Here is a 14870-nt window from a genome sequence, read left to right as displayed (position 1 = left end):
TGCTAGCAACAACGTTGAGGGATGAGGAGTCCACTAAGTGCCCTTCAAAGGGGATTTTGTATGTTGGCTTGATGCTGCCTAGATTCGGGGACATACTAGAGGAGTGGAGATTGCCATCTGCAGAGTACCAGTAGAATATTGCTAGAAAATATCAATGTTTTTAGAGCACAACGAGAGTTTGCTGGTTGGAGAAGTAGTCTCTCTTCTTGAAGGCCTAAAAAAGCTCTCAAATTTGACTTTTTAGTGATTGTCGGGTGGTTATCAAAGCAGTTAACGGGAAAGACCCAGATCTTGATTCGTCTAGCATCTCTATCATTGACGAGTGAGTGTATTAGATGAATCTCAATTTTACTTGGTGCGAGGTTTGCTGCACGAGTAGGTGCAACAATACTTTGAATCAATTTGATTCTTGTAAAACTTTGATTGATCTACCTTCAAATTGGAGTGGTACTTCCAACTTCAATGAAATTTTATCTGGTCTACAAACTATAAATAATAAAAAAAAATCTACATCATTCCAAGCAATGAGATTGAAAAGGAGTTATCTGACATTGCAGCGATCGTCAAAGAAAAAAGAGTTAAAATCTACTCTTAGAAAAATAAAAATAATCAACTCAAATAAAAATATAAATACAAAATAATAAAATTTAAACTCAATATTCATTCTAAACTTAAAATAACTCGTGACCACTCATACTTATACAAATAAAATCTTATTAGGTCACCCTATTAGGCTTATACTGTAAATTATTCGTTTCAATCCAAAATTAAAAATAATAAGTAAATCAACTAACTCTAATTAATTTACTCGACCCATGCAGATAACAATTCTATCTGGAATTGAGCCCACCTTTGCTTTTTCAATATTACCAAGTCTAGGAAACTCAAATGATATTTGATTATAAAGGTAGGATAAAAATCCTTCCTTTTTCAACTGAACTGCAATCAAAATGTATTTAACTCTCCTAGTTTATGACACAGGAGTAGCCGCGTGATAAAACTCAAGGCCTGGTCGGGCATTATTGCTGTATCTCTCAGGAAGCCACTCTTCGTAGATTAAAAAAAAATGGAGAACAACCAGAATATGTTAGGCAATAACACCATTTTCAAGGAGAGAACCGAACTCTTAATAAATAAATAAAAAGGAGAAAACCGAAAAAGCCTAAAATAATAAAAAAGAAAAAAGAACCTGTACACTGAATGAAAAGATCGAGGCTCAGGAAGAAAGCAAGATACAAGATCATATATATACTGACCCATGGGCAAAGAAAAAGCATTTGCAACTTTGAACATCGCAGTACCAGTCAAGCACTGGCCATGGAAATTTTTTTGTTAAATCTCTACTCAGTACCAGTCCTATTGTCAAGATCCTGAAGCAGCAGCAACTTTTACTATGAGATTAATACCACGAACCCAGAGTTCCAAAGAAAAGGAACTGCAGACCTCAAAATGGACTTCTCTGCCTGTCACTGTAATCACCCGAAAAATCGCCATCTTTCCATCACCATCATCGATTGTCCTGTTCTTTGAGAAGCTTAAGCTGGGTCCCGCTCTTGCTTCCTTACAAGCTACATTTCGTCGTTCCGTCCTCCCCCATGTCAGCACCCCTGATTTTAGCATCCGAACAGTCTTTATGTGCGGCGAGCCCCTACCTTCACGTGTATGCTTGAAGAGCTCCTCCCCTGTAAGCACATGAGCCCGAGCTAATTGATCAAGTAAAACACCCTCTGTTACCTTGTTCGACTTACTGCTGCTCCTTGCTAATGACAGAGCTGTCTCATTCCGATCATTCATAAGATTACAGTCTGCACCTCCTTGTAGTAGTAAAATCTCGCATGCATCAGATTTTCCTTCCATAGCTGCAAGCATAAGTGGAGAATACCCATCTGCATCTAGAGAATCAGCATTATATCCCATCTTTAAAAGTTGGATTACTGAGGATGCATCCCCCTTCCGAGCTGCATAGTGGAGACCTCTAAATGTTGTTTGATCTGTTATCACATCAGCCAGCATTGCTCTGAGAAGGATTTGTTCAAAGCAATCACTAGTTTTAGCGGCAGCATCATTCTGAAGGATCGACATTACAGACTTACCTTCAGGAGATTTTACTGCAATATCAGCTCCAGCCATTATTAAGAGCCGGAAAGTCTCAGCATGGCCAGCCCTTGCGGCAGCCATAAGGGGAGTGAACCCTGAACGATCCAATTTGTTCAGATCTGCAGTGGACGAGTGCAGAATCATCTGAAGTGGTTCAACAGCACCACTTTCAGCAACAAAGTGTAAAGGAGAAAAAGTACTAATATCTGTTGAATATATGCTTGCCCCAGCATTTAATGCCTTAGTCATCATGTCAATGATGGAGGATGCGAACACACTTCTCTTAGCACAATGCAATGCTGTATCACCTGAACCATTGACAAGTCCTAGGTCTGCCCCAGCTATAAGTAGCTCAAGAAAACAATCAGCATGGTCAGCCTTTGCTGAGATCATCAGAGGAGTATCACCAGTTGAAGTCTTCACATTAATGTTAGATCCATGTGAGATTAACTGTCTTAGTATGTCAACACAACCAAGCCTAGAAGCCAAATGGATGGGGTAGGATTCATGCCCATTTTTTGTGGTTAATGGGAAGTTGAAATTGGCACCAGCATCAAGCAGCATACCAACTGCTTTGGGATTTCCACAGAGGATTGCATGGCAAAGAAGAGTTCTACCTACATGTGGTTTCTCAAGTAAATGTGGTTCATGTTGCAGTAGCTGTTTTAGAATTTCACCACTAGTTTCATAATACTCTACTGCACACCATGCTGCAGTATAAGGCTCACCCAAGCATGCACCTACTCTCAGCTCCTCGCCAGATAGAACGTCCCAGGACCATGCGCCAACTCGAACTAGACAGTCTGTCCTTGCACCGGCCTGCATCCAAACTGTAGCTCTTGAATAGGTAGATGAAATTTCAAATATTTTGTCCACATGTGATACCATTCAAACATAATATTAAACAGCAAAACTTTCCTACATATTGCAAAGTTAGTTTCTTTGAAATTCCGCATGAAAAGTTTCTGAATGCCTGAAGCCCAGATCAGAGATAATTTCACATCTTTTTTAACTAACTTGTCTTGAAATTTTAAGAAACAACTGAAAATAAAGAACATCAGAAAGTACTTCTGCAAGTATATGACAGTTAAAATGGATATCAATAGAGGATGATAATCTCAGTGGATGGAAAAGTTGAAACTGCAGAATCTAGGATGAACTCAATTGAAACTGTTGGCATGCCAATTGTTGAAAGAAAATGATTACACTTAATTGGTTAAAAAAGACCTGAATTGCAGAAACTCAGATGTAGTTATAATTTATAAACAGCTCGGGCTGTCATACATTGGCTACCCGCTATTATAAAGAAAATGACAGAAATAATAGTAACTAGCGAAAGGAAATTATGAACACTGAACAGAGAGTAGTTTACATTCCTACATGAGCTTTCCCTTCTCTGGTAGATTAAATAAACACAAAATTCTGTGATCTATTTACAAGTCCATGAAATTTCATTACAAAGTGAAAATAAATTTTCTTTTTTTCTCTCATGCTGCTACTTGTGAGATACCACAGCAAGATAGCAACAGAACAAAGGCCATCCTCAAATTCGCAAATAAGGAGAAGGGAGAATAATACCTCCAATAAACATTTCACTGTAGAAACTTGACGTCCGACAATTGCAGCTATGAGAGGAGTGGAATCTACATTTGCATGCAGTGCAGGCTTTATTGACCGCAAGAGAACTCTGTCTGTGCAATTTATGTCCACTCCATTCTGAACATTGAAAATGAAAGTCAAATTATCAACAGCTTTGAACACAGGCATCATATATCTGGAAAAAACAAGTAACACTTGTAACAAATGTAACAAAAGGAAAATGTGAATTTATGTACCTTAAGTAATGTGGCCACTACATCAACAAATCCTCTGGAACATGCAATCACAATTGCATGTGCGGCAGAATCAGGCCTTGCCATGTCTGAGCATATCAATAACTCCACTGCTTCAAACTCACCAAAAAGACTAGCCTCTAGTAGGGCATCTTCACAAGCTGCTTGGGAGGCTCCAGCTTTCAAAAGCATATCTAGAATATTGCAGTGGCCTTCTCGTGCAGCAGCTGTCGTTGCATAACCCCGAAATAGTTCCTGATTTACGTCAGCTCCAGCTGACTGCCAATGGAGGAAATGAGCTTCTGAAATCTCGTGAATAACTAAAATGAATGTATTGATTGAATAATATATACAACAAAAAAAAATTTTAACTATATATTCTTGAAGTAGAACTATATAACAACTTATATTGAAGTTTCAATTTCTGTTTTAGTTTCAGCAGGTTTTGGTTTTGACCCCTAGACAACCATTTGAGCCAAACCAGATCGGCTTCAACCAATAATAGTCCAAAACCATGGAATCAGTTTTTGCCATTCCCGAGCCCAGGTCGAAACTAGTACTGGTTTCAGCCAGATCGCGCGCCCAATCCATATTGGGTCGGGATCGGCCGATTCCGCTCAGTATGAGTATAGGTGGTCGGATACAACCCGTGTCCTCGACCCACCTTCCCCTCTCTCTTCTCTCTCTCATTTCTCTCTCTCATTTCTCTCTTTCCTCTCTTTCTCTATCATTCTCTACTCTCCCACCGAATCCATCGGTGTTGGAGCAGATCCTCGCCTACCTAGACATTCAACGACGTCCTCTGACAAAGATTTGATGATCTTGACCATTTTTTTGTTTTTTGTTTTCATTTTCTTTCTTCTCTTTCTCTTTCTTCCTCTCTCTCTCTTCCTCCCCCTCTCTCTGTTACTTTTACTGCAGTAAGGAGAGGAAGAAGAAAGAGAAAGAGAAGAGAAGAAAAGGGGGAGAGAGAAAGGAAATAAAGGATAAAAGGAGAGTTGTGGGTTGCGGCAGTAAGAAGAGAGGGGAGAAGAGAGGGAGAAGAAAAGAGAAGGGAGTAAGGAGAGAGAGAAGAAGAGAGAGAGAAGAAATGGAGGGAAAAAAGAGTTGTGGCTTGTGGCAATAAGAGGGAGAGGAAAGAAGAGAAAGAAAGAGGGGAAGAGAACAGAATGAGAGAGAAGTAGGAAAAAAAATTAAAATCATAAAAAAAATTGTCTTATGGCAATAATAAAGAACGGGAGAAAGAGAGGGTTTTATTTTTCAAAAATTTTAAATTATTTTATTTCTGTTTTGATCTTTATTTTGGTTTATTTACACTGAAAATTAAAATGGATCCAAAAGTAAAGTCATACGATACCGACATTAAGTGGCAATATTGCAACACTTTTGGGCAAAATAAAAAAACGTGTCAAATATAATTAGTGTGAAAAGAAAATGGATGACGATGTCACCATCTAAAAGGCAAGAAAATATAGCCAGCTTGTACTCGAATAGCTGTGGAAGTTAGAAAAAAAATGTTGGCTTATCTAATAAGTAAAAGGGTCAATTACAGCTACACCCCATGAACTATCCTCCATTTTTTATGAAGACCATCTAAATTTTTTTAGGTTATAATATCCTCCATAAACTTTGGATCTAAGTAAAAAGACAAACGACAATAACAGAATACATATAATGACTTATACCCATAATTAATATATCATAATATTATTAATTTTTAAACAAAAATAAATTAAAATTACAAATTACATCATTATCATCAAATAAATTAACCTCTCTTCTCTCTCCACTCTCCACTCTCCACTCTCCACTCGTCTTCTACCTTGCATCGGGCAACAGCGACGCTTGTAACAGCAACGATAGTGGCCCGTGGGTGGGAAGGCTACAACAACAACGATAGTGCATGAACTAGAGGATGATAGCAGTGGCGACAATGCATGAGTTGGTAAACAACGACAGTGACAGTAGCGCGTGAGCAGGAGGGCGACAGCGTTGAGCTCACCGCCTCCCCCCGTCCCATGTGGCATGGCAACAAGCTCTTGCTGCCTCCCTATCCTTTTCAACACGACAGAAGCTAGCCATTGCCTTACCTAGTGTCATCACTGATAAGGGTGATGGGTCTCCGTGGGCGATAGCATCATTGGAGAGGGGCCGCAATCCGAGCCGAGCCTGACGGACTTCAAGTTGGTGCGTGGGCATCGCTCCGACCCGGCATAGGCCGTTGCATCATGATGGTGGCTGGCAGTGGAGTACTACAAATGAGGGAGGTAGTTGGCGATGGAGGAGGTAGAGGTGGTGGAGAGAAGGGAGGAGAGAATAGAAAGAAAGAATGAAGATGAGGGAAATGAGAGAATGGGGAGGGAAGAATGAAGATAAGGGTATATTCATCCATCATTGTTGGACCAAAATAAAATTAAGTTACCTTCTCTCCAACAAAGGGCATCTAAGTAATTTCCCAACTGATATACTTTGATAGGACTACCACATAAGTTGACTTGCCTAATTTTTTTGACGGTACACTAATGGAATGGTGACATTGAATTTTTCTAAAGTTAAGGGACAAATTGTAACATAAAAAAGAAGGATAAATAATTCGTACAATATAGAGTTAACAATTTGTGAAGAATTGATGCATAACCCTGCTGACATTAATGATGATAGCAAAGTTAAGAGAGAAATTCTATCTTACTCCCTTCTCTTCCCCTCTCTTTCTCTCTCTCTCTCCTTCCCTCTCACTCTTACTGCCACAGCCCACAACTCTCCTCTTTTGCCTCCATTTCTTCTCTCTCCCTTCTCTTCACCTCTCTCTCCACTTTTCTTTCCCTCTTACTATCATAGCCCACAACTCTCTTTTTTTCCTCTTTCTTCTTTTCCCTTCTTTCTCTTCTTCCCTCTCCCTCTCTCTCTTCCTCCCTCTCCTCTCTCTTTCCACTCTCACTTCCTCCTCTCTCACTATTACTATAGCAGATTTTTTAGCTACAATAATAGAGAGCGGGGAGGAAGAAAATGAGAGGGTAGGGAGGAAGCTCGCCAGAGTCACCAGAGGAAAGAGAGAGAAAAGAAAGAAAAAAGAAAACAAAAAACAAAAAACAAAAAACAAAAAGAATATATACACCCTAGATCGCCGGAGGTCGAGATCATCAAATTTCGCCGAAGGTCGTCGCTGGATGTTGAGGTCGCCTAGGATCTTGCTTGGGTGCCGATGGATTCAATGGAAGAGTAGAGAATAAGAGAGAAAACAAAGATGGGAGTGTGGGTCAGTATGAGAGGGACATCAATTATTAATGTCCCCAAGTCAAATACGGGTCAGAGCCGACCCGTATCCAACCAGTTGTATTCATATTAGATAGGATTGGCCGATAGGGCTGATCAAAACCTAAGACTAATCAAGTATCAGCCAATCCAGCTGAAACTAAGTTACATGCTAGACTATAATTTCACAACCCTTCCACTTGCTAGACTATAATTTCACTTAGTATATTAGTTCTTGTCATGCACATCAACTACAAAGAGGCCCTTATAGCCATATTCTAATGCGATCAGAGCTGACCTTCCTCGAACAATGGTGAACACGTGATCCAAAGCTAACCCAGGGGGGATCGCAGCTATAGAGGACCAAAAAATCATCTCCATCCCCATAGAGGTTTTCTCGGCACCACTAACAGTCGATGACAAGCCGCCGGCATAGGCGAAGACAATTTTAAAAGAATTTTCTAATGATGTCACTAGATCCATCGAGAAGAGCTCCGAAAGGATTGAAAATGCTCTCCAAACCTTGACGACAGCTATCCAGGTTCGTTACCACCACCCTGCGCCACCACCGTCGCCAGCCACTGCGGAACATGTGACACCTCCACCTTCAAGCACTAATAATGGTGAAACCGTGGCGACCATCCAAACCACGGCAACCATCCTTCCTTCGATTAAGGTGGAGCACCCTCCATCCTTACAGATTGAGCCCTTTACCATAGCAACAACGAAGCAGCCCTCAACAACGGTCGCGGCGCCATCTTCCCCACCCGCAGTGGAAGCTAGGGCCAAAAACTCTTACTTTCCACCAACGGCAATCCAAGTGTTCCCAATCTAAGCCATCACATCCACTCCCTTCCTTGGACCATCCGCACCCAAGTCATGGTCTAAACTGTATGCACTAAGACCTAAACTCGAACCACCCATGGCTAGGATTTGGTCTTAAACAACCGCGACTATGACAGACTATGGCTCAAACAAGTGGACCCTAGAGCAGAACCCACCATGGGCCTCTCCTCTACGTCGCAGACGAGATCCATACAAAGATCGAGGACATAAATTTTGAGAGCGAACGAAGATTTAAAAACCACTATGAACACCTTGAGGACAAGGTAGATGGAAGCGTGGTGGATTAATGTGATCCGAGTCAAATCGAATCACATCATAGGGACATAAGGCTCGATAGATCGAGTCTAATTATCTTATTTATTTTGTTTATCTAATTTAGTTAGAGTCTAAGTAGGTTAAAATTTATTTAATTATTCTGCAGATATTCATCAGTCAACCAAATATTATAAAACCACTTGGAGAAGATCGAAGACATTCTGATCAACAACTTTCGTATTCAAGATTTCTCTAGATTAGAAATTTATCTATGGCAGAATAAAGAAACATTCTGAGAAGGATAAGGAAGGATGATTTAGCTAAGTCATGTTTATCTTTAAGTCATGTTTATCTCTTATGTAAGCACTTAAAGTAAATCTAATTAAGTCATATAAGCCACTAAGACAAGTTCAATTAAGTCATGTAAATCTCTAAGGCAAGTCCAAGTTCGAGTCGTATAAGCCTTTAGGGTTAGTTTAACGTAAGTTCTAGTTAGAGCTGTATAAACCTTTAAGGTTAGTCTAAGGCAAGTCCTAGTTCAAATTATATAAGTCTTTAGGGCTAGTCCAAGTAGGACTCATTGAACCCCATCGTTATATGTAAAGGAGCAGGGCTTCTTTGTTATTTATCCAAGAATCCAATAATCCAAGTATTCAAATATTGAGAACTAATTGAGTTTAGTTATTTTTTTTATTATCATTTTATCGTAGCCATTAAATGACGTTTTATCTTTCTAAAAGTAGATCATAGCCGTAGAACCTCCAAAGCTTCCAAACCTATCACCACCTTCCTCCTACAGCCACCCTACCCTACGACCGTCCACCACCCACTTTGGCCGTCTGCCGCCCTCTAACAACTGCCACAACATTGGATATTTACTGTTTTGTCTCGTTCTGACTTATCTCCACTATTTTATTTTTAACTTTTTATCCCGACCTTCGATTAGGGTGAAACAAGAGGCATTAGAACCCTAACTCACAAAGCTACCACTATTTAATTTTTTATAATTTTCTTACATCCGGATCGGTCCAGATTTGGTTCGTAACATATTCTATAATCATTCAGTACCATACTATTACCCTTGTATTCGACTTCATGTAGCAAGGAAATTTGGTAATCAGAGAGATAACCAAGAGAATTACTAAATATTATGCATATATTAGGTTTTGCAGCCCAGACGCAAAATTTAAATCAATAAATCATGTTGTAAATAGTATATATGACCTATATGTATATATGATCTAGACTGCAAACTTTCTGTTACATCCTTAAAAAATGATTTAACAAATTTTGTCGCCATGTGAACACCTCAAACCTGATTCCAAGGTTAAAAAAATCGGGAGCACATTCTCTCACTTTACCATAGGATTAGTTTCTCACAATCCCAAGACACAATAATTGGTCAAAAAATTGTAAAAACCTTTTTAAAGCTTTAGAAAAACTTATTCGTTACCTAAAGTAGAGTCTAACATTGGATACATCAAGATGTTGTGAACATCTTTTTAAGATATATACATCGGTACTTTGACAAGATAACCTTGAAATATCTATGATTTGCATGTACAACTTTCTACGGTCTTACTTTGGCATCATTATAATAGGGATATCTCAAACTCTAAGCTCTATAATTGGGCATTCATCTTTAGTGTCAACTTTGATATGAATACACGATTCATAATCTTTTGAGTTTTAATTAAGAAAATTATTGATTTGGACTAAGATACACATAAATACTAGGAAATAAGCCTTGTAATAGTAAATACAATGTCTACTTTCAATTTGAAGTCTAACACATGGATGGTCGTGCCACGACACTTGCCGTGTCACAAGAGGAGAGAAAAAAAGGAGGGAGACTAGTAGCGCTTCGTCGTCGTTGTTCTCGTCGTCGTTGTTGTCATCGCCGATGTAGCTCGCTATGGCCCATTGTGTTTGAGGTTGCTAATTACAATGATTCAGATTTGCAACTTAAATTTTTATTCGTAATCGACCCAACGACCCAACCCACTCAGGTCGTCTACCTCCTCAAGCCAACAAGGTCTAGGACATCCGTGTCACAATTGGCGACAACGAGGTCGGCAACAACAGCAAGCGACAACGAACAACGACGACGACGACGACAAATAGTCTTCAGTGAAGTGCTACTAGAAAGGGTGTCATGCGGCACCCCTCATGCCACATATCGGTACACCGCCGGCATGGCAAGTGTTGACCGACACACCCTGTATTGGTCCTCAAATATAATTTGAAGGAGCAGATTTTGAGGGGAATATGTGCATAACTGCAAATTATAATAATCTTAAATAAATCTCCTACAAAAAGACCAACCTTATCAAAAGATATCTTCCTATTCCCATTTCCCCCACAAACAAACAAAAAAAGAATGGTTTGCCTATTTAAGCTTACTAGAGTTTGGTTCAAAACTCTTTAATGTTCACAATGTTTCTCAAAAGAAATTCCTCGAAATAATCAATTCTAGAGCTACGGCACTTTGTGTCAATGGTTAAATTGTCAAAATGATATACATTTATGATCTTTAGTTAGGCATTTGTGAAAATGAACCAATATCAGAAACAAGGCTAGAAATATAATCTTGCGAATTAGAATGGCCGGCTTATAAAAGTCCTATATGTTAAGTTAAGGAGATGGTTTCCAAATATCATCTTCAAATATGTCAAATATTCCTAAAAATTCCAAGGTATGTTATTAGTGGTATTTAACAATGAAAAATAAATGCTTGCTTCCAAATATTCTACTGTATCACATTATATATCATCAACTGTCTTCAGCCAATTTGGATTACATCTTATAATGAAGACTGGACCTATGGATATCAACTTTGATCATGTTTATGCAAAACCAATAAAGTAAATACGCATATCCTCTGGTGAATGCAATATTCGTACTTTAGTTTGAAGAACTAATACTAATGATACTATTGTCACATAAGAATGACTCCAACAACAACAACTTCACAGTGATGCAACAGTATCTTTGCTGATGTATGAATAAACTAATATCTCAAAATGTAATTTAATGAAAGATAAAATAACAACAGCAACAGCAAGAAAAATTATAAGCAGCTAATGCACTAGATCAGTTCAAAATAGCCAGCATACCAATCTACTGAGTTTACAGTCAGACACACTTAGACCTATATATTTTGCCAAACCTCTATATAAGGTTATTTTTCCCCAGTCTTAACTACATGTGTAACATTCCGCCAGAAGAGGGCAAGTAACGTGGGAAAAAGGAAACAGTTTAGCCTCTCATGAGCATAAACTGAATTGTGTCTCATCGATCTTGGGTGTTCAAATATTGTATCTTAGCCAAATAATGCCACATAAAAAGACTATAGCTCCAGTGGTTATTAACTCTATAAGAGGTTCAGATATCAAGAAAATGATTTTCAAATAACTTCACAGGAAAATTTTCATATACCACTGAGGATTCCGAAGGAAAGTTTAACCAGCCTGATCATATAGAAAATTCAGTATCCAAACCGGCCCTTATTAGTTTCTTACACAAAGGACTGTCCTTAAATAAGGAATTGCTAAACTTATTCAAGCATTAGAAAAAGTTCCCCACATAAACAGGATAAAAGGGTGAGGCGCAATAAAGAAAAAGAAACCCGATCAAAGATGCTACAAGGAAAAATCATTTGTCTTGTGTATTCTAATATTGCAACATAAATCTTTTCAATTATACATCATCTGACTTATGTATTCAAATTTTGCAACCCTATCAAAGAATGCTGCAAGGACAGCCAAGAAGGACTAGAATTCTATCGAGCTTTACAAGGAAAAGAAATCCAAACCCAAATGGTCCACTGCAAATCTTTTAAAATGTGTCAGCAAAAATCAAGTAATGGTTGAGAAAGACTAAGGAAGGAAGAAGGAAGTCGATCGGTACCAACCTACTTAAATTTACATTAAGAATCGCGCAAAAGTATTATCATTGATTTCTTTATCCCCATGCTTAAAAAGTTGGAAGTTTCTACCAAAAATCATGAAAAGTTACTAATTTCAACCTCTTAGCAACATAAATCGGTTTAGTTGTGCATCTCAAAGGATGCAACAAGAAGTTCGAAACCCAACTCACGCCATCGGAGACATTACACTCATCCACTTTACCAATTTGAAATGCATAAGCAAAACTGCCATACGAAGAACCACAGAGAGAAAAGGAAGTGGATTAGTACCAGAAGTCTCCTGACCACCTCGATGTGGCCGGAATGGGCGGCGGCGAAGAGCGGTGTGACGTCGGTCTTGAACTCCTGGTACTCGATCTTGACTTCGTCCCCTGCCTCCTCGCGGAGAACCGCCTCCGTGCACTTGGCCCTCAAGACCACCGCTCCCACGTAGTTCACATCCACCATCTCCTCTCGCAGGCATTCCTCCACCGCCTCCACGTCACCCCTCAAGGCCGCCTCCACCAGCCTCTGCGACGACGACCCCTCCTCGAGATGCGCCGCCGCCGCCATCGCCGCCTTGTGCCTCGCCATCTCTCCCAGCTAAGGAGAGAAGAAAAAAAGAGTACTGGGTCCAAGAGATAAGAACTCTCACAGAGTTTACTGCCTTATTAGATATATTTATTTGGGTCAGACCCAACGTTCGACTCCTAAAAACAAAGCCCAAGTTTAAAATAATGAGAGGAAAACTGACAGGCAATTTAAAGTCAAACTGGGAGATAACAGCAGCCCAAGTACATCCCATTATTAACTTCTCTGAATCGTGACTTGTTATGAGGTTTTAGTAGCAAAAAAATATATATAGAGAGAGAGAGAGAGAGAGAGAGATCTGGAGGATTGGCAAAGAGTATACTTTCCAAGTAGAAGAACCAGAACTACCAGATGGGGTTTTAAGGCTTTAAGCCAATCGTCTTTCTCTTTCTTATTTGAAGATGGAGGTGAGGGGGGTTCTGAGAGGAAAGCGATGTCACGAGTAAGTTGGAACATGACATCCTCCTTTACACCTACGCTGATAGAGAAGGAACTACGGTGTTCAACCGCAGGTTCACCGTCGGTAAGAATAAGGAAGCTGTTACCGGAATATGGGTTTGGAAGCTTCCTTGGTTTGAAATTGGGAGGTGCGGGCGAGCGGCATTTGCGGAAGGATGAGTATGGTTGATGGGAGTTGTCTCGCACGTGACAAACGGAATTTATCTCTCCAGAAATTTGTTCCAAAAAAAAGAATAATATAATTTTGTTTTTATTATTTTAGCTTTTTTTCCGGGATAATCTAATTTTTGCTTTATTTTAAAGAAAAAGATAAAAATATATTAAAAATTTTGTAACTGTTATAAATATATTAAAAATATATTAAACCAAAAAGTGAAGTAGCTTATTCGACAAACCACTATCCCAAGTATACACATACGCTATAATACTACCCTAATTAGCAAGTCAATCTTCATCTCGATTAGCTTCCCTAAAATTATGAGTAAACTTATAATTTTAAAATTTGAGTTAAAGTATTGATATCTCCATAGCTCAAGAAGCTTTGTTGGAAAATTTATGTATTTGAACATAAAATTTATATAAACTTTTAGCCTAAATTTAAGTAGGATGTGCATATTATTAATAATGGATTAATAGTAGAATTGAGTACTTTAATATGACATATTTTATTTATTTAAATTTATAAAAAGAAGTGAATGAAAATTAACTTTAAAGTTGTATCATATTAATAAAAAATAAAGAGAAGTAAGTTTAGTACCACATTAACTATTTATAAAAAAATTGGTAGGGTCCATAAAAGTACTAGGTTCTAGTTAAGCTTTAAGCTCTAAGAAACACCCAAACCTCCAAATACACGTGGGTAAATCCCCCACGCGATGACCTGTCAGTACAAGGATTTCACAAGGCACACAACAGCACAAATTCACCGTAATTAAACTCAACCATAAGAATCCGGATACAAGTTCCACAGGCCACAACAAGCCTTCCAAATATATATCCAAAATACAATACTAAAGTCCAAAATACATCGCCAATCATAATGCCCTTGCAGGGGCTTAATACAACTAGAAGACATACAAAAAAGAAAAGCAGCTACTCCTCGCTACCCACATCTACATCCCCTAGCTCTGAAATAATGTCACCAAGAGGTGGTGAGCTTACAGCCCAGCGAGTAGGATCCATAACATCTAAAATAATGACATCGCATGTGTATATGCATGATATGCCTATATTCGCTAGCAGTAACAATATACTTGTTGAGATGGCTTAACATGAGTTACTAAATCAATACAATCGATAAAGATTATCAGTCACTATCCTGGAACATGCTAGTTCTTAACGTATCAAGATAAGTCCACACAGATATAAAGCTTGATGCAAACTCTTATTCGTACATATTTCAATCATAGTGTTTACATGTTATGTATAGCAATAAAAGAGCAGTTTAGTCATCTTATGCCTACTAAAGCATTAATTATACTTATCATCGCTCACCGAGCTATTCACCACACAAGGTAAATACCCTCAAAAAATAATCATCCATCACATAATCATCCATCATCTCATACATCGAGGGGGGATATATACACATCTAGCGGTAATGCCACCTACACGTGTATGGCGACACTACG

At 38.8% G+C, this 14870-nt stretch overlaps 1 protein-coding gene across 2 annotated transcripts; it reads right to left on the bottom strand.

Annotated features, from left to right (window-relative positions):
• Positions 1-1216: 1216 nt before the first annotated feature.
• LOC140784447 (uncharacterized) lies at positions 1217-13136 on the bottom strand. Of its 2 annotated transcripts, XM_073131865.1 has the most exons (5): positions 12481-13136; positions 3933-4208; positions 3676-3813; positions 2094-2916; positions 1217-1991 (listed from the first exon to the last, which is right to left on the bottom strand). In XM_073131865.1, the coding sequence occupies exons 1-5, from the start codon at positions 12781-12783 to the stop codon at positions 1363-1365; spliced, it is 2169 nt and encodes a 722-aa protein (XP_072987966.1). In that variant the 5' UTR covers positions 12784-13136; the 3' UTR covers positions 1217-1362. The 2 variants fall into 2 exon arrangements, with proteins under 2 accessions (XP_072987966.1, XP_072987965.1); XM_073131864.1 differs by having other exon boundaries at positions 1217-2916; positions 12481-13135.
• Between the last annotated feature and the right edge of the window lie 1734 nt (positions 13137-14870).

This window comes from Typha latifolia, chromosome 3 (genome assembly GCF_019914945.1).
Source record: "Typha latifolia isolate L0001 chromosome 3, TyphaL0001v2, whole genome shotgun sequence".
NCBI classification, from domain to species: domain Eukaryota; kingdom Viridiplantae; phylum Streptophyta; class Magnoliopsida; order Poales; family Typhaceae; genus Typha; species Typha latifolia.
The sequence above is the reverse complement of the archived record's forward strand: the minus strand, read 5'-3'. Positions and strand labels throughout refer to the sequence as shown.